Source organism: Mytilus galloprovincialis, chromosome 6 (assembly GCF_965363235.1).
Source record: "Mytilus galloprovincialis chromosome 6, xbMytGall1.hap1.1, whole genome shotgun sequence".
Lineage (NCBI taxonomy): Eukaryota > Metazoa > Mollusca > Bivalvia > Mytilida > Mytilidae > Mytilus > Mytilus galloprovincialis.
The window spans coordinates 34,946,395-34,964,949 of NC_134843.1; the positions used below are offsets into that span (position 1 = coordinate 34,946,395).

The window sequence follows — 18,555 nt, forward strand, 5'->3', positions numbered from 1 at the left end:
TATTTAGCTCAAACATATGTAAAGAATCTGTATGTCAAATACAAATTATTTATAACAAAACACACATATGTGAAAAAATATCACATTTCGAAACAGATTAAGATTACAATAGTAGACATAAATACATTTAGAGATCATTAAGATATGAATTGATGATTCAAATATATATATAATGCATTTTATTTACAAATTACAAGTCCAGTATGAAAGACTTTAGTTATAACTTATTATTTACATGTAACAGGTATAAAATCTAACTTAGACTAAGGTGAGAAACACCTTGAAAATTCCACTTTTCAAAATGGATGTATCAGGGCAAAATGACATTAATATTAGGGCTGTTTCAAAATTAATCTGGTGAGGGAGGGGAGGCACTCAATTTAATTAATAATTGGTGGTTGCAGTTTTCATAGAATTTTGTAAGAATTTTAAATAAGAAAAATGAAACTTTTATTTTATGGGTGATTAATGTTTAAAAATAAAAAGAATGTGTCTAAGGCATGAATGTCTCCACTCAAGCTTTGTAACTTTCCAAGTTAAAAAGGGGCATAACTCAAGAATGGTAAAATGAATTACAACCCAAATTCGAAATCTGTCTACATACCGTATAGTGGGTTATTTTTGCGGGGTGCAAATTTTAGCGAAAATAGAACAAAATGGCCAAAATAAATTCCACCAATTTAAAACAGCACATGCAAAGGTATTGATAAAGGTTTAAATTCCCAAAAATAATAACAGCAAAAATATTTTGTATACCTTATTCAATGAAAATCATGAAATTTTACATCCGCGAAAATAACCCACTATTCAGTATTGTGTTCTTAACACTGCCTTTGAGTTTAATAAAATTTTCTAGAGGCAAACTTAAGTCAGAATGTTGAAACAAAAATGGGATAGACTGATAGAAGGTCAAGGGTGTTATTTAATGCCTCTGTTGCCTAAGGGGGGGGGCTAAAAAAGTGCCTCCCATGCGTTTACCGTAATTCTTGAACAGCCGTAGTTAGTTGGTGGTCCTTCCATAAAAAATTAATATTCAGAAAAATCCCTGTATAATGCTTGTACACATAAAACACTATATGGAATAGTTGCAAATTTGATTCCAAAATATGCTATTCAAAATCCCTTTACTAAAAATAAGTTTTATTCATCACAGAAAACTTCTGCAGAATGGCAATTTTGCATTTATTCTAATAGAATAATCACTGAACACATCTTCCGTTCATATTGGAATGATAAATTATATATCAAATTAGTATTACTGTATCTGATATCAATGAACAAACTGAACTAAGAGAATGGCATGAGTTTCATGAATATTTACTCCCAATTAGAATATAAAATCTTAATTTCAAAATCAAAACATATAAACCAGACTTAATAAAATATTTTGACCAAAGTAATAAATACAATATGAAAATAATTCTAATATTTTCCACAGAGAAATTTTTTTGCATATTATAGTCATGATACTACATGTAACACATAACCATTCTCCTGGTCAATGATTTAAATACAAAAATACTGTTTAAAGACAATAAACGATTTGGAATTTATTTCACAATTAAGGATAGATGATCAATGATGGCTTGAGCTATAAACAATGAATATAAACTTACTACTTAATTGAAGTCTAATATTTACACCTTACACTTTATTTCTAAGGCAATGTTTTTTTTAAAGATTCTTTCATATTGGGAAGGCTAAGCACACATTTTTTTTAAATTTTTCATATACATGTTTTCACATATATATTTTTTCTATTATTTTTTTATATTGTTTTTTTTTATTATTATTTTTTTTAATTTTTTTTACATTTTTTTAGTTTCATTTTAAATACTTTTTTTTTTTTTTATAAACTTTTTAACAACAACAAACGGAATTTAAAATTCAAGCAACAACAAGGCAAGCTGAGAGAATCAAAATATTAATTAACTTTAACTTAAATATTGGATAAAAATATCACAATAATAACAAATATAATAAAAACATTTAGTTAGTACTATATATTCTAATATACTATAAAGGCAAATGCCTGCACTCTCTGTGGAGAGATCCCCTTTAAATGCAATGGACATGCTGCCTGGTACTCTATCACAGTTTGTAAGAAAAAATAAACATTTTATTAAAGCTTATTAATATAAATGTACTGTGTATCACGATCATTCTACAATGTCTTTATCGTATCGACTTGGCGCTACACAAAATACCATCTGGACAAGGTAGGTCACATGTTCTGAAAAAAAGAGAGGAATTATTAGGAACACAATTTTCAATCCAGGAGCTGATCCAGCAATTTAAACAAAGGGGGGTTCCAACCATATGTCCCTATTGAAATGCATTAATCGTTAAAATAAAGGAGGGTTCCAACTCATAGAACCCCTCCCCCCTCTGGATCTGCCACTGCAATCAATGCATGGATAACCCAGCAGAGGTGCTGTTATATCTATGTAATAAGTTTGACTTAATCCATGAATAGAATAGCACAGCAAATGTGAAGATGTTACATGTATTAAAATTTGATTCTGACAAAAGGAACACTGTGCTGAATTTTTTTACAAGTTTGCTCATGACATAATAGAGCCCTATCCTATTCTTAAAAAAATGTTAGATAAATTATTGTGATTTCAGGAAATACTGCACACAATGTCAAATCAAGCTATCCAAATACATGTAATATGCAATTTTCAATTTTTGGTAACCTTACCCTTTAAATTTACACAATAAGATAAACATTGCAAAAATTGATAAATTGTTGATAAAATGGTATATCATACTTACTCATAAATGATAATTCTTTTTTGTATACAACAAATGGCACATAAAATATTAGTCCACTGAACATAAATATAGATGCATAAAGAAATTCTATCCTAGGGTTCTGTAGAATCGGTGCTATCACCAGGTAAAAGGAACATAGTAATACTATAATTGGTATGATAATGGGTACCTGCAAAAGAAAGATTGATTGATTAGTGCCTGCTTAACATCCAGGAGCAAATATTACAAATATACTATGGACATAACATAATGAAGTATTCAAAATTATCAGTCAAAATGTGTTCTACAAGGATTATCAGTCCTCCACCTTTCATCTGATAAATTAAAAGTTCTAAAATACATTCTTCATAGTTTGATATTTACACCTATGCATAAGAACCATTTTGGTTTAAAATGTACTACTTTCTAGTATATTCTTTGAGTAACAGTGCCCTATTTGGTGGTGTACCATTTTCAAAGTCTATCTGAATTATTTTATGAAGAATTCTACTCAAGCTGGTGCTAGATACAGTCTAAGACTAGTAGTGAGGTGAGTTTTATTTTGTTCCTTGTTTGAAGGCATCACTGTAACTTTGATATGAAAAACAGCAATAATAGTCCTATTCCTTTGCTATGAGTGTGTTTTTAGCTGTACATGTATTGATTTTGTGTCAGTCATGGATACCCCATTTCCTTGATTTCGACTTTGTCCAGCTAAAGTGGTACTACACCACAAAGCTGAGTCAGACTACCTAACAGTTAGGGCATAAATACAAACAGGTCTGAATTTGGTTGTAATAAAATATTTGACACATAATAGGTTTCTGACACAGAATAAATGTAGTCAAAGAACACATTTGGCTGGGGCAAACTAAAGTTTTGGGATCCACAGACTTACAGACGGACAAGGGTAACGCTGCAGCTTTGATATATAAACAATATATAAAACTAAATAGATATATCGCTGTAGGCTTACTTTATATGGTCTGTAAGCATCCTTCTGTGTGTATCGCATGACTATAAGTGCTGCCATTGTAAGACCATAAAACATCCAGGCAGCAAAACTGAAGAAGTCAATCAAGGCAAATATGTCCCCCATCAATACTAATACACATGCTAATATTGTCTGAAATTGTTAAGTAAAACCAATAAATAATAATATATCTACAATAAAAGATTGAGCGAAATGATCTACCCATCTTCATGTCAAATTTTATGAAACAGTTTTCTAAACCTTAAATGTCTTCAAAAGTTACAACATACATAATTATCAATTTAATTTCAAAGTATTCAAATTTTGTCAGAAATCTGATGTGTTGGGTCTATTTCAGTGATTTTTTACAAGTCTGTTACATTGTTTTGAATTTGTACTGTTTTTTCTGTTAGAATAGAATGCAACCAATTTGTATAATTGAACTTTTTCCACCAACTATATTGTTCACTTTTTTTAAATCATTCATTCAGTAATATTTCAGAAAATAAAAGATAAAAAAGATAAATGCATAATTTACGATTGTCAGTACAAATTTAACAAGCCAAAGTTGTATGCAAAATTTTACAAAATTTGTGACATAGCTTATTTATTGTACCTTAACCTTATTTTTCCATTTGTAATGGGCCATATATCTAGAAAGGTAAATTTACAGCCCCCAAATTGAACTTGATCGTTTTTTTTTGTGGTAAAAAGCATTGTGTACACATAACTTTAAAAAATACAGTTGAGGCAAACTATAGTTAGAGAACAGAAACCAATTTCTGGATGTACAGATGGACAAAGGTATATCTTAAGGCACCCTTTGCTACTGCAAGAACCTAAAAAGTTGATTATTGACAGCAAACAAAACCAAACAAAGTTTTCTGATCATACAGACTTAATACTTACTGATACAACTAGGGATGGAAGAGGAGTGAACTGTCGTGTGTGTACGAATGATAAAACTTCTGGTAGATGACCTTCTCTAGCGGCCACAAACATAACTCTGTAATTAAAAGGACACAATCATAAATTCAAAATTTACTTTAATTACATATTGTATATATTCAAATATATTAAAAAATAACATCAATTAAAGTTTTTTTGTATCCCCTCCCTATCTTATTAAATAACGGAAGAACAAACGATACAATGAATGAACACAATGCAACGCACAGACAGAAAAACATAATGCCCCTTGGTAGGGCAAATAAAAGGACTTATGAATTTACTTTAAACTTTAAGGGGAGCTAATACCGTTTCAGGGGAGATAACTATTAACACTATAATGATTGCAACATCATTATGATAAAAAGGATATTGTTAAATTTTAAAAAATGCCAATATTTTTTTACAATAAATAAACTATATTTTTTATTTTAAATCCCAAACTTAATAAAAGATTGCACAGAAAATTTGAAGTTACCTTCCTCCTGTAAAACACGACCCATTGGCAGCACCAAATGTAGAAAATACAACAGATAATGGAATAATAAATGCCATGACACCAAGAACTCTCTGTCCCCATGTCTGAAAGTCAAAAACATAAAGAAAATACAAAAATCCATTATGTGACATGTTTTAGGAAAGTTTCTGTACAAAGAAAAATATATCAAAGAAAATAAGGAGATGTGGGGCATATTTTCTCTTCTTTTTTGGCTGACGATGACATCAATATATAAAAAACCAAGTTACATTTAATTTGTTTAATAGAATCAATTTACTTCTACATATCTAATAGTTTGATTTTTGGTGTTTTAACGCCACTTTTAAGCACTGCATTTAGACTATTTCTTAGCAGCCAGTTTTTATTGGTTGAGGAAGCCGGAGTGCCAGGAGAAATCCACTGACCTTTCGAAAACTTACAATCCTAGTCTATTAAGATTGGAGTTGAGTGCACCCTCAAGAACTCACAACCACAGTGTTGACTGGCTAGTGATTACAGTAGTAACTACTTAGACCAATCAGCCACCGAGGCCCCTATATATATCTAATATAAATAAACAAAATAAAAGAAAATGCTTTAAACTTCAAATCTCTAATTGACTTCAAAAGAAGAAATGCCAAATTGATTTTTGTGAAGACAATAGTTCCAGTGTCGCAGATTCACAAATGAGGATAAGATCTATTGCTAATTATTGTTGCTCTTCACCCTGGATATATGTGCAAAATAGTTTGAATTTGGCTTTATATTATTGTTAATTGTTAAAGAAAATACATGTAGCTAGAGTGAAAACTTATAAATAATTATCTGCTTACCGTAGCTACTGCACTTGCAGACAATAGTTCTGCGGGTGATAATACTGTTAGATATGATACATTGGTAAGTATATAACATACAGTGACTAGAGGTATACCAATCATTATGGCACGAGGTAGATTTCTAGAAAAAAATATATAAATACAGTATATCATAATTCATAGTAATTCATAGTGTAAGTATGGATTCATTTATTTTGGTAGGTACAAATTTTCGAGTAATGAGAAAACTTGTATTTTTGTGTATATTTGATTTCATAGTTTTTTGAGTCTGCTATTTAATCATTCAGCAAATTTGTAATTCGTTGAACATTTAAATTGGTGGTTTCCCTGTACCCACGAAATCCAGGAAAATTAATACCCAATAAATATAAATGAATCTGCAGTATATAACATTAGAGTAAATTGTGGAGTATTTGACTGTGAACCAAACAGGCACGCAATTAGAAAGTAAACTTTTTATAAAAGTAAGCTGTTTAGACATTCAAGAAGATACAATCCATTGTGAATTTTAAAAGTAAACTAGCTTACTAAACTGATGTTTTTCTTACTAAAACTTTTTACAGGTACAAAGTAATGAGTGGCAAAAAAACTTTAAATTTTCATCAATTTTTCATTGCTGGTAATTTATTTATTGTTAACAGGATCTTTCAAATTTTTTTAAATTCAAATCTAATTCCATTGAACTTTTAAAAAGTTCTATTAAATAACTTACTTGTAAGGATCCTTTAATTCTTCTGTGACATAATTCAAATTATTCCTAAAATAGACAATTAAACACTTAAGCATATTCAAATAACATATAATTTAATCAATTTTTATTTTCTTTTTTAAAATCATATATTATTTAATCTATTAAAGTATTCAACTTAATATGTAGAATTTGGAAAATTGTAAAAAATTTTGGTACAAATAGAAATTAGATCTTCTGAACATCTGCCTTTGTAATATTTTCTTTTATTGCTTTAAAGATATTAGACAAACTACCTCTTATTTTTTTAGCCATGTTGGCCATGCTTGTTGCTGTAGCTGATTAAGTTTAAAAGTGACTGGATATTGGTTTCAGAGTGAATAAAATCCAATTTAGCAACTATTCATTTTAGTTTTCTCAGTGTGTTTTGTGTTTTATTTGGTCCATATTAGTTATGAACTTATTAAGGATTCATTGCAATTTTCAGATTTTCAATGATTAAAAATAAAAACATACCACCCATCATATGCCCAGAGTCCATCATAAAATGCTAGAGCTATAATAGATGGTGAAGTTTGAGATCCTTCAAAACCTGACTCCAAATATTCTGTTTCACCTAAAAATTAAACAGCATATTAGATCCAGATGAATATCACATTTCAATACATTACCACAATAATCTTACAATTTCTAGTTCTGTTTCCTTTTTATTCAAAGAGAACAGCAGTTTTTTGTGTTTAAATATTCAGTATTTATAGATTATAACATGAAAATTTCCATTTTGGCCCTGGTATCATCCCGAGGCTATAGCCAAGAGCCGATATGGACCAAGGGATAATACCAGGGGCAATATGGAAAAGACATGTTATAATCTATTTATCACATATTTACGTTCTGCAGAAAATAGAAAAATGTTCAATTATAACTATCTGATTGACCACAAAAGAATCTTAAGAAGATCTATCACATTTTCTCTAAATTTTTTCATATTGCATACAAATATATTGTAACATTTGCCCTTATTTCTGAATATGATAATACACAAAAGCAATTATTTGGCATAAATGAGGCTAAACCGATAATGGTTAATTGCGCTTTGTTTCTAGTAGATATTGCAGCAAAAGTTTCATAATTTGCAATACAAACACTGTCATTGTTCGCCACTGTCTTTTAGAACCCAATGACGTCACATCATTTTGAATCAGGGCACAATAACCATTAACCTCTTTTTTGCCCCAGGCAGCAAAATGAGTAGGACAATTTTGAAGTGATCACATATGCAGAACCCAACTTTTTCGTAACAAATATGTGATAATACATTTTATAAAAGTATGAATATTTTTTCTGCCGTTCTTTGTAAGCAGCATATTGAAAGTTAACAATGACAGTTATTCTTACCTCTGGCAATCATAACAGCACCTCCAGCTACTATAATCACTATAGCTATCAATTTGGTAATGGTGAAAAAATTCTGTACTTTGGTTGCTAGTTTTACACTATAACAGTTGATAAAGGATATAGTTACTGAAAATAGATCAAAGAAACTGCAATTATTGTTAATTATTTAACACAACAGTATTAATCTCACCTATAAATTTGAATTCTCTATTTAAGTCAGCAAATGTGTTTTACAAGCATGACTCTCTTATCAGATACAGTATTTACTGAGTTAAGTGCACTGTTTAAAAGTCACAGAAAAGTGTCAGAGGTCTTTAGTGAGTTTTGTTTTTCATTTGGTTGCAGGACCTTTGACATATTTCCCAAATCTCCTTTCATTAAAGTTTATAGCTTTTAACTTCTGACATATCATGAAATTGACAAAACAGTTATTTTTTATTATTAAAAGTTTATATACAGTTACAACACATTTCTGTAAAATTTTAAAATAAGTACCGGTAATCTTTTTAACTTGAAAAAATCCAATGCTTTTTAAGTGTTGAAAAAAAATGTACTGAAAAAACCTTCACTTTTTCTTTAAAGAATGAGTGTAGGTTTGTTAGATTTTTTAAACTCTGGAGTCTCCCATAAGTTGTCAGGCTTGTCCATACCTTATATTATTAATCTCAATAACGCTACGTTCTGTGGCAAACAGCTTTCAGTGAGGCTGAAATTCAGCTCAACTCTACCCAATCTTTGAACTTACACAAGCATACAATAGCTACTAATTTAACTGCAATGTCTGATGGTCCACAGGGAAAGAATGGCTCTACAGCATACAGTCCAAAACTCATTGCAACCACCCCAAATAAAGCTGGTTTCAATATCAAGACTGAGGTCCAGGCAAATAAAAAGGCTGGCACTGGTCCAAGGTTCTTGTGTAATGGCCCAAATGCATCTTTTAGGTACGCATATTCAGCACCAGATTTAGTGATCATTGTACCAAGTTCAGCATATGACAGAGCACCTAAAATAGAAAATTTTTTTTTTGATAATTTTGATTTAAACATATCCATAGTCAGTTATTTATAGAATTTGGTTTGCAGCATTCACCAATTTTGAATTTGAAGTGATTTTTTTCGTTTACATCTTTTTCATAAGAATTTATGAGATTTTGCAATAAAGTTTATCAAAACCACCAGCTTTATAAAATGTGACATTAATTCAGAGCTTCTTTGAAATAGTGCATTTTAATATTTAACTTGAAGCAATTTTGTTAGGTGCAGGCTTGACCAGAAATAAGTGCTTGTGATAATCAAATGTTCCAAAGTGAATGTAAGTATATAGCTTCAAAAATTAAAAGTGAAAGTAGACATCCAGCTATTAGTGTCATACCAACATTTTAGATGTTTTGGCCAGGGATTATTGTTAAGACAGTTTATAAATATGATTATTTATGTTACATAGTGCAATGAACAGATCAGAAAAAGTGGGCTGCTCCATTATTTTCCATGTGCGGAGGGCAATATGGCACTAAAAAGTGAAATGACGAAATTGAACCAAAGGTGCAGTGACATGTATGTCTCTCCCAAAATAGGAAGGCAGTAGACGGCTACCTCCAGGAGGACAATATGTCACTACATTTAAAACAGATATCAGCCAGTAAGTCACACATGGTGTGTATTTGTATACACATTTATTTTAATGAATTTTACTTAAAACATAAGTTTTTGGAATGTTTCTTGTACTTTATCAATTTTCTACAACTCATTTTTTTCAAAATTATTCAAATCTTTAATTTTAACCGCATTTTGATGAACAGTTTTTTGAAAGGAAATTTTCTTTAATAGAAACTGCAATGTAAACTAAATGTAAATGTTTATGATAAAACATTACTTGAATATCATGTTTACTAGTGTAAAAAAGTTTAAAAAAAAAAAAGCAAAACTAGTATGAATTTTGTTATTATAAAGAGAATAAATTTTTAATTGAAAATAAAATGAAGTATCAAAGTTTGTGTACAAGTAAAACAATTTTTCTATCAATGTAAAATCTTTAAGAAATATAGAAAACAAATTGTAAAAGTGTGAACTGGCTGTTTGACATCCCATCAATGTCTCTCCACAAAAATGGAGGGCAGGGTGGAATGATCAACAATCTGCGATAATTTTCATAGTTTTAAGGTCCCTATCATTATATGCCATGTATGTCTCTCCGTATTAGGTAGTTTGGATTAGCCCTAACCTGGAATAAGAATTAATTTATCATTAAACGATGATTGTCTATAGTATAAGATCTGCTTCCGCTGCCTTGACTCTTCTCCAACATATGGACTGTTCCTCAAAGATCGCTAAGGAGGGCAAACTGGCATGTTTAAAATGTATCAAATCAATATAAAGATGGGACCATTGGGCTCTGTTTTAGGTGGCATTTTTGTCTCTCCAATAATTCCAGGAGGGCTAAATGCCGACCCATATCCTAACAGCCAAATTTTGGGCTGGGGATCAAGACCGTAATGCCAGAATTGTCTCTCCAAGATCTGTTTGGAGGGCGAACTGGCAACATCAACCTAACAACACAGCAGCGCCACGTGTCTCTCCAAGTGATATCAGGAGGGCAAGATGGCACTCTGTTTCTTCGCCTACCTAATCGTTTGAAGGACAAAAATTGTCATTTATTGAAATTACAATACCTTTTCAATAATCTGCCAAATTCGTTAAGTTTCCTTTAAATTTTCACATCCTTACTTTAAAATTTATGCTTTTTACCAAACTTTCTGTAACTGTAAAAAGTGGGAAATAAAAAAGGCAAAACAAATTATAAGTACATGTAATGTCCTCTTTATCCCGGTAATATATAAAAAAAAATAACAAAATCTGTCCTTCATTTCTGAACAATAATAGCAAGATCAGTTATATAGCAACATTGTTGACAAAGGCAAAGATAAATAATAAAACATGTAAATAAGTGTGTAGTTTAAAATAACAAAAAATCTTCTTAAAGTAATCTAAGCATTTGTGCTCAGGATAACTGCAAAATGTTTTCAGTCAAGGTTAAAACAACATTTAAGGAAATAGGATTTTAACATAAAACTGAACATTTTCCTTATAACTTGAGATCAATTTCACACACAACACAAAAAAAGTTAAATTTAGAATTTTTCACTTCCCTTTTCCATCCTTTTAAAATTTTTCTATCATTCTTGTGTTTTAGTTAAAAACCCATTTCGACTAGGATTTTAATAATTATTTTTTTCTCAAATCATAGCCAACGAAACTATTCTATGTCTGAAAATTTTCTTTCTGGTTATACTGCCAAAATATTTTTATATTTATTTATGAATTTAAATTAATAAAGATTAAAATTCTTTCTGCACATTAGAAAATCATTTTCAATTTCAATCAAATGTACATTAACAGTTTGATACATTTGACTTGGGGAGCAACCATTTAACTTCAAAGGGGGGATACAGTTTTTTGTCTGAGTCAGCAAATTATTTTTTTCAAAATTTAACAACTAAAAGGTATGGGCAATTTTTTTTTGTATTATTTTTTCAACATCAAATTGGAGATCAGAATATTTTTGGGGAAAAAACAATAACTCCCCCTTAAAGTTAAATGGCTGTTCCCTAACAAAGAGAAACAAGTTAGTTTCAAATAGTGAATCTGCATACTTAACTTACTGTATTATATTAATGGGGTATAAAAACTGATGATCAATCTGCTAAAACTTGTACGTCTAAGTACTAAATCCTATATGTGCAAGTTCACCCTCTAAATAAAACACTGGGTAAGGAAAAACAATCTGTTGTTCGGCACCCAGAAAGACAAATCTGCATGCAAAGTTACTAATCTTGCTATTGTTGTTCGTAATATGTAAGAAAGGGGAGACAACTCTATTACAGGATAAATTCCACAAAGAAAGACCAAGGGGAAGTAATTTTGAGTAAAACTGTCACCAAGACCAAAATGGTGACTTATTTTCTTAAGAGATTTAGATGGCTATGCCATGTTTGTCTCTCCAATGAGATGGTTTTGGAACAGTCCCCTTTTCCTGAAAGAAAGGGAACTGCTGAGATAATTATTGACCTAACTGATTCAGGTTTAAAGTGCCCCCACAAGTTCATGCAAGCTGTTACAATTTTTAGATATTATACAGCAGGATTCTCAATATTATATGTAAGTTCTACTACGAATGAGTACAAACTGTATCCTACAGTAAGCCACCATGTGCATACATTTTTTTCTATTCTACCACCCCTGAATCAGTTTCTTCACAAATAATAAAATAAACTTGAGACAGCTCTTGGAGTTGTCTTCTGCAACTGGCTCCAGCTGTCCTACTTACATCTGGGAAAATCAGGTGATTTCCTGGAGACAGCCAATCATCAGCCACCTGTGTGCAAGAAAATATAATCAACAACAAATTTTAGGCGGGGAGACTAAAGTTGTCTCCCCTTAACAAACAATCAATAAAACAACAAAATATTTCAATAAAGAAGTAAAAGGATTTTTGTATTTATTTTCTAGAACCAAATTCCCTGAATACAATGATAGAAATAAATGTTAATAGATGTATTGCTTTCAGAAAATCCCAAACATTCCCACTCATAAAGATGGACGTCCTAATGTTGGACAGATGAAAAATCAATAATACCCATATCATATAAAAAATTGAAAAATATTATCAATTTCAAACTAATCATAAATAAATTACCTGACTCTAAAAAATATTTAAAAAAAAAATTTGCAACGTACATTGTATTTAAAAAATATAGACATTCATTTGAAATAGTAACATGCTCACTATATAAATAAATGTTTAACCTCATTACATCAAAAACAACAATAAAATTTTTAAAAGTATATATGCAATGGAATTAACATACAAAAGAAAACAATAAATAAAACCAACTGAATGATCTGACCCTTTCAATCTCTTTTTTTCCCTCTCGGGACACTTCAAACTTATTCCAATATATTTTACTAATTCCAAATAAATTAAAAGGGAATGTGTCCATGGGACACAAATGATACCTCCACTTTCATATAACATTTTAAAGGTACATAACTCAATAACAGTTTATGTGATGCTACCCAAAAAAAGGTTTGTTACTGGCCAAAGTTGAGTTGAGCTTCAATTTTTTATGAACAAGGAAGCAACCCTGATTTAGTTCTGAACAAAATAATCCACTTGCAAGAAATGAGGAAGAAGGGAGACAACCAGACAGCTCTGAACAGAATTATTTTGAATTCAATGTTTTAGGCAAACACATACCTATTTAAAATGAGATACCAATAGACAGTCCCACATAAAACACAATCTAAGCCCTACTGAACTGAAGTCCTAAAGGTAAAGCTAAAGTCAAACAAGCATTTTTAGAAAGCCAATACTTAATTTTGAAACACCTGAATGGTTCAAATTGTAACTTTAGAATAAAAGTATCAATAAGTTTGTTATATTTCTAACATATATTTATATTGCCGTATAAAGTTGTGAAGGGGATACAGCCTGCCGAAAGTTTTCTTACTATTCGAAAATTACGACTTAAAATAATGTTAAGATAAATTTTGTGTTTCTGATGCATTTTTCTTGATTTACATTCATCAAGAACCCTTCAACCTCAACATTTGATAGTTAGGGACGGATTCATTAATTTGGTGATAGTCCTGTACAGAAATTACATTCAGAATACAGAATTTAACATTGAAATCCCCCTTTTATCACTATTAAATTGTCTGTTTGACGATTAAAGGGAAATGCTCTTAAACATTTTAATAATAAGTGGATTAAAATTAAATGGATAATATAGCTATATGCTGATCCACATACATTCCACGATATATGAACTTAATATTTTACATACATAAATACCAAGTATGTATTAAATTCATAATCGATCTAAACCATATACAACAGCTGCAAAAACATTAAAAATACATGTACTTATTTGAGAAACCTTTTTCAAATAGATGTATAGAATAAGCATGAAGAACTCATAATCAATGAAAAATGTAATAAAAAACCATTTCTTTATAAAAAAATATTTTTTAACATATTTGATGAAGGTTACTTTAAGTATCATTCAAATTTTTATTAAAAAAATGTTGCTTTTTTTAAAAATTCCATTCCAATTCATTCTATTCTTTTTTTTTAATTTTTTTCTTTTCTTTTTTTTTCTTATCACTTGCCAAATAAACAAAGTATACTATCTATCTTTATATTTCAATTTGGATATAAACAAAATGGTTTTGTCTCTAATTTGTCTTTATGGAAATGAAAATGGTAATACATGTAATGATAGATGATTCTTTTAAGTTATGTGCAAACAATTTTATTTTGTAATTGAATGATTCAAACAAAGCATTGGTGTAGTTAAACATTTCAAACTCACACATTATTAATTCTTATAACAGTATAACAATATCAGAATAAACAAATGCATTTAAACTCTTAACAAAATAAAGTCTGAGTCATCATAGCTCTTTATCAGAGTCACTAGATATCTTACATTACCATGACCAAAGCATGTATCAAAAAGCTCTTGGACCACCATGCAATCTCAAGACTTCCTATTGTGTCTTGAAAACTACATTTGAACATTTTAAAACATAATTTTTGCGGTGAAAATTTCAATTTTATGTGAGGCTTTTAGCGAAGCATTACACTACAAGTCTTTGTAATCATAAGCATTCATGCCTGTTTATTTGTGTTTCTTTTTGTGCTTTTTCTTGATTATTACGATAGAACATTGTGTTATTAAGCATGTATACTGATTTACTTGTTTTCATCATACACAAAACTCCTGTTATAGAACAGCAGCCCCAAAAACCTAGGACTTCCTTAGAAGCTCTTAACTAATCTCACCATAATTCTTCAAAAGTACCTTTAATCTGTGTAATAGTTATATTGTGTTCAGTTTGCATTTTTTTCTACAAAGCAGTAATCAATAAGCATAAAAGAATTCTTTTTTGTTTGGTAAGAGAGGAAAAAACCAAAGCCAACAAATTATATACCTACCCATAAGAGCTAGGACACCACATCCTAGCCACACCACAAAACTCAAACCCACCGATCCTGTGCTCATTAATACACCTTTGGGTGAAATAAATATTCCTGAACCTGCAAACAGAAATTAACACAATTAACTTTATTCCAGGTTAGACTGAAACATCCTTTTTTCAGGACAATTTAAAAAAAATTAGTTTTCATCATACGTTTCTTATCATTTTTTCCTAGAATTCAAGATTAATCCAGATTCAAATAATTCTTTGTTTATACCAGAAATAAGTGTAAAAGCTTAAGTCAGAAAAGCTTTTTCGAAAGCCAATACTTTTTTATTATTAATATTGAATGATTTTGACAGGGTTATTTACAATGAACATTATGAGTTGGGATGCCAAAAATAGTTCGGTATAGGTGTTAACAGGGTTCTATTTAGACAGCATAAGTTTCAAAGTGCAAAATATAACAGGAGAAATCAGTTTGGTTAAATACCCATACAATTTTGGACAGTTTTCACTGTTTTATCATACATGTAGTTACCTATCATTGTTCCTACGATTAATGCCACTCCAGACATAAGTCCCATTCTCTTCTTCAGCGCCACACATTTGTCTTTGTCTTGGTCGATTAGAACACTGTTATTATTTATTGCATCTTTCACATCCCCAACAATACCATTTGATAATCCATTAAAACTTTCAAATAATTTTTTGGTATCATCTTTGCTATAGTCTGCCATGTCTTGATTATTTGCTGAAAAATTAAATTAACTTGTCAGAGATTAAAGCTTTCAACACTCAGTTCTCCAAAGAAATAACTGGTAATATAAAATCCTCTGATGTAATTATATTTGGTAACAGCTGTAAAACTAATACCATTGTAACAAGTTTCCATTTTTTTCAACATTCTTATGCAAAATAAATATTGACTTTTCAGCAAATTATGCTCATTTCACAAGATGATTATCAATTGATATGTTAACATCTGAAAACCAATTTGACCCCCTGTTTGCACTTTTAAATAACCCTGTTTCAAAAACTAAAGCATGCTGGGTGTCCTTTTTAAAACTTAAGCTTGACCATGATTGGTCAACAATGTCAAATAATGGTGACTGTGTACAGCTATTCTTATTCTGGTGTACAGGTGTACTATGATCTACAGTCTAGATATACAAAAGAAAAAATCTCCCACAGAGAATATTAAAAAAAGTAATCAAAAAGAGTACATCAATAAGGTTCCTGACTTTTATGGCTTTTGATGGTAGCACCATTTAACCAAAAACTATTAAAAAGAGCATACCATTAAGTTTTTTTTTTACATTGATGGCTTTTGATGGTAGCACCATTACCTCAAAGATCTTCAAAATGAGCATTCCAATAAGAATGTATAATCTTAAGATGTCATGCAAAACAAAACATCAATGATGTACTTCAGATAAAAATTCAGGCAGTTTTAAAATTAAGGAAGCAGTTTTATCCACATGCCAACAATAACATTACTGAACTAATCTATGCAATAAGAAGCAATATTCCAATCTAACAGTGCCATTAAGACATTCCTGTGAAATCTCTTTTACCCAATCAACATAATAACAAACAGAATTCTTCCAACAGATCAATCTCTGTAAGACGATATAATCATCAAAATTACTGGCTTCAAGGAAATATCGATAAACATTGCTCACTTTCTATAAAGACTGCTATTTTTAACTCTATACAGTTAATTCAAAAATTTAAGCAAGGTTTTTATTCATGTGAATAATGTGAATATGTGATTATCGCAATAATAAAGATTCACATTCTAATAGCTTTTCCTGAAATCACAATTCTTGTAATTTAATTTTTGTTATGCTGCAAAAATAAATGCATCCGGTAATTTCTGTATATGTGTACCTGATTATTATGGATACAACTCTAATGTTCCAAGATATTATGCAGACAAATACCGGATACTCTTATAATGTTTTAGGATAAATTATACTTTATAACACATTGGATTCTATGGTCTATTAATTTAAGAAAAATAATGTAGTATGGTGGGTGTCATGATACCTGTAATAGTACAAAAAAAAAAAAAAAAAAAAAAACAGTTCCATTAAAATTGTGCAAGGCTTGCTAAATTCAGGTTTGAAAGATAAGTTTGTAGTATTGTAACATTTAATATTAAATTAAAAGTTCAAAACAGCAAGATAGGTTCTAACCATTTCAATGAGGTAGAATTTCACATTCCCACTGAAATGAGACAACATGAATGAGTATGATATGAGAAAACCAGCATTTCAAAGACTGCATGTCATTTCATATATCTTAACATTTTTTGTTATCTCTTCATTTTTCTTCCTCCTAAACAATTCATCAGTAGTGGATAAGGGGAAACATAAATTCATAGTTTTATGTTACTCTTATGTGAAAATTTCTTTATTCTAGAAAGATTCTCAGGTATACATGTATTTATATTCTGGATGATATAAGTTGGTCAATTTGATTTTGTCAGCTAAATTTAATAAGTGTGCTGTCAATTCAAACATCTTATCTTATAACTTTTCACATGAAATGTTTATTTATGTTTCTGAGTTTGTTTTTAGAAATGACTGTAATATTTCATATATAAACTCTTGGTTGAAAAATGCACAAGTGCATACCACTTCAAAACATAAATTTGTTGCTTTTACTTGTACACATGGTTTATTGGTTAAACATATGTGATGATGAAATCACAGATTAGACAATATTGAAATTCACGATTTTGTGAAATTGAATAAAGCAAAATCCTTAGTGTGTTTTTGCATCACTGATGAGTCTTTTGTAGACAAAACATGTGTCTGGTTTACTAATTTATGAGCATGGTATCATAAATGAGATTCTAGGATGTATAAATTGCAATTTAATTTGAAAACAGGGAATGAAGTAAGTCATTTTATATGCAGATGCCCTTCAAAAAAGTGGCATAAATCATTGATTGATTGATTTTAATTGTTTAACTCTACTTTCAAAACTATTGGCTATTTCCTGGTGGAAGGTTTTTATTGGTGTAGGAAGCCTACAGTGCCCAGAGAGAACCACCAAATCCAGAAAAATGGCAATCCTGGAGTCGAACTTCACCTTGCACATGCCAGGTTGGAACTTCCATCTCAGTGTTGATAGGCTAGTGAAAAAGTAGACAAAATACTTTGACCACTTGACCACTGACATGACTGAAGCTCTGAATTACTCACTAGGCAAGAATATGTCAATTTTATATTTCTAGCCTTTCTTCACATTTGATCATGTTTAAATTTCTAGCCTTTCTTCACATTTTATCATGTTTATATTTCTAGCCTTTCTTCACATTTTATCATGTTTATATTTCTAGCCTTTCTTCACATTTTTTTTGGAGGGGTAAACAAGTTACTAATCTTTAAATATAAAGCTATTTGAATCCATTCAACTTGAAACAAGGATCAAATATTTTGCTGTAAAAAATCTTCCTTATAAATCAAAGTCCTAAAACATAC

General features: G+C 30.1%; 1 protein-coding gene across 5 annotated transcripts in view; it reads right to left on the reverse strand.

Annotated features, from left to right (window-relative positions):
- Positions 1-1,865: 1,865 nt before the first annotated feature.
- Positions 1,866-18,555, reverse strand: part of LOC143079471 (b(0,+)-type amino acid transporter 1-like) — a 45,587-nt gene continuing 28,897 nt past the window's right edge. For all 5 annotated transcript variants that reach the window (XM_076254820.1, XM_076254824.1, XM_076254823.1 and 2 more), the window contains 12 exons: positions 15,603-15,815; positions 15,078-15,179; positions 8,824-9,084; positions 8,079-8,204; positions 7,197-7,296; positions 6,705-6,749; positions 5,990-6,113; positions 5,157-5,260; positions 4,640-4,736; positions 3,734-3,883; positions 2,779-2,947; positions 1,866-2,233 (listed from right to left, as the gene is read on the reverse strand). In XM_076254820.1, the coding sequence (XP_076110935.1) occupies positions 2,160-2,233; positions 2,779-2,947; positions 3,734-3,883; positions 4,640-4,736; positions 5,157-5,260; positions 5,990-6,113; positions 6,705-6,749; positions 7,197-7,296; positions 8,079-8,204; positions 8,824-9,084; positions 15,078-15,179; positions 15,603-15,815 (1,565 nt within the window). In that variant the 3' untranslated portion in view covers positions 1,866-2,159. The remainder of the gene's footprint in view (positions 2,234-2,778; positions 2,948-3,733; positions 3,884-4,639; positions 4,737-5,156; positions 5,261-5,989; positions 6,114-6,704; positions 6,750-7,196; positions 7,297-8,078; positions 8,205-8,823; positions 9,085-15,077; positions 15,180-15,602; positions 15,816-18,555) is intronic.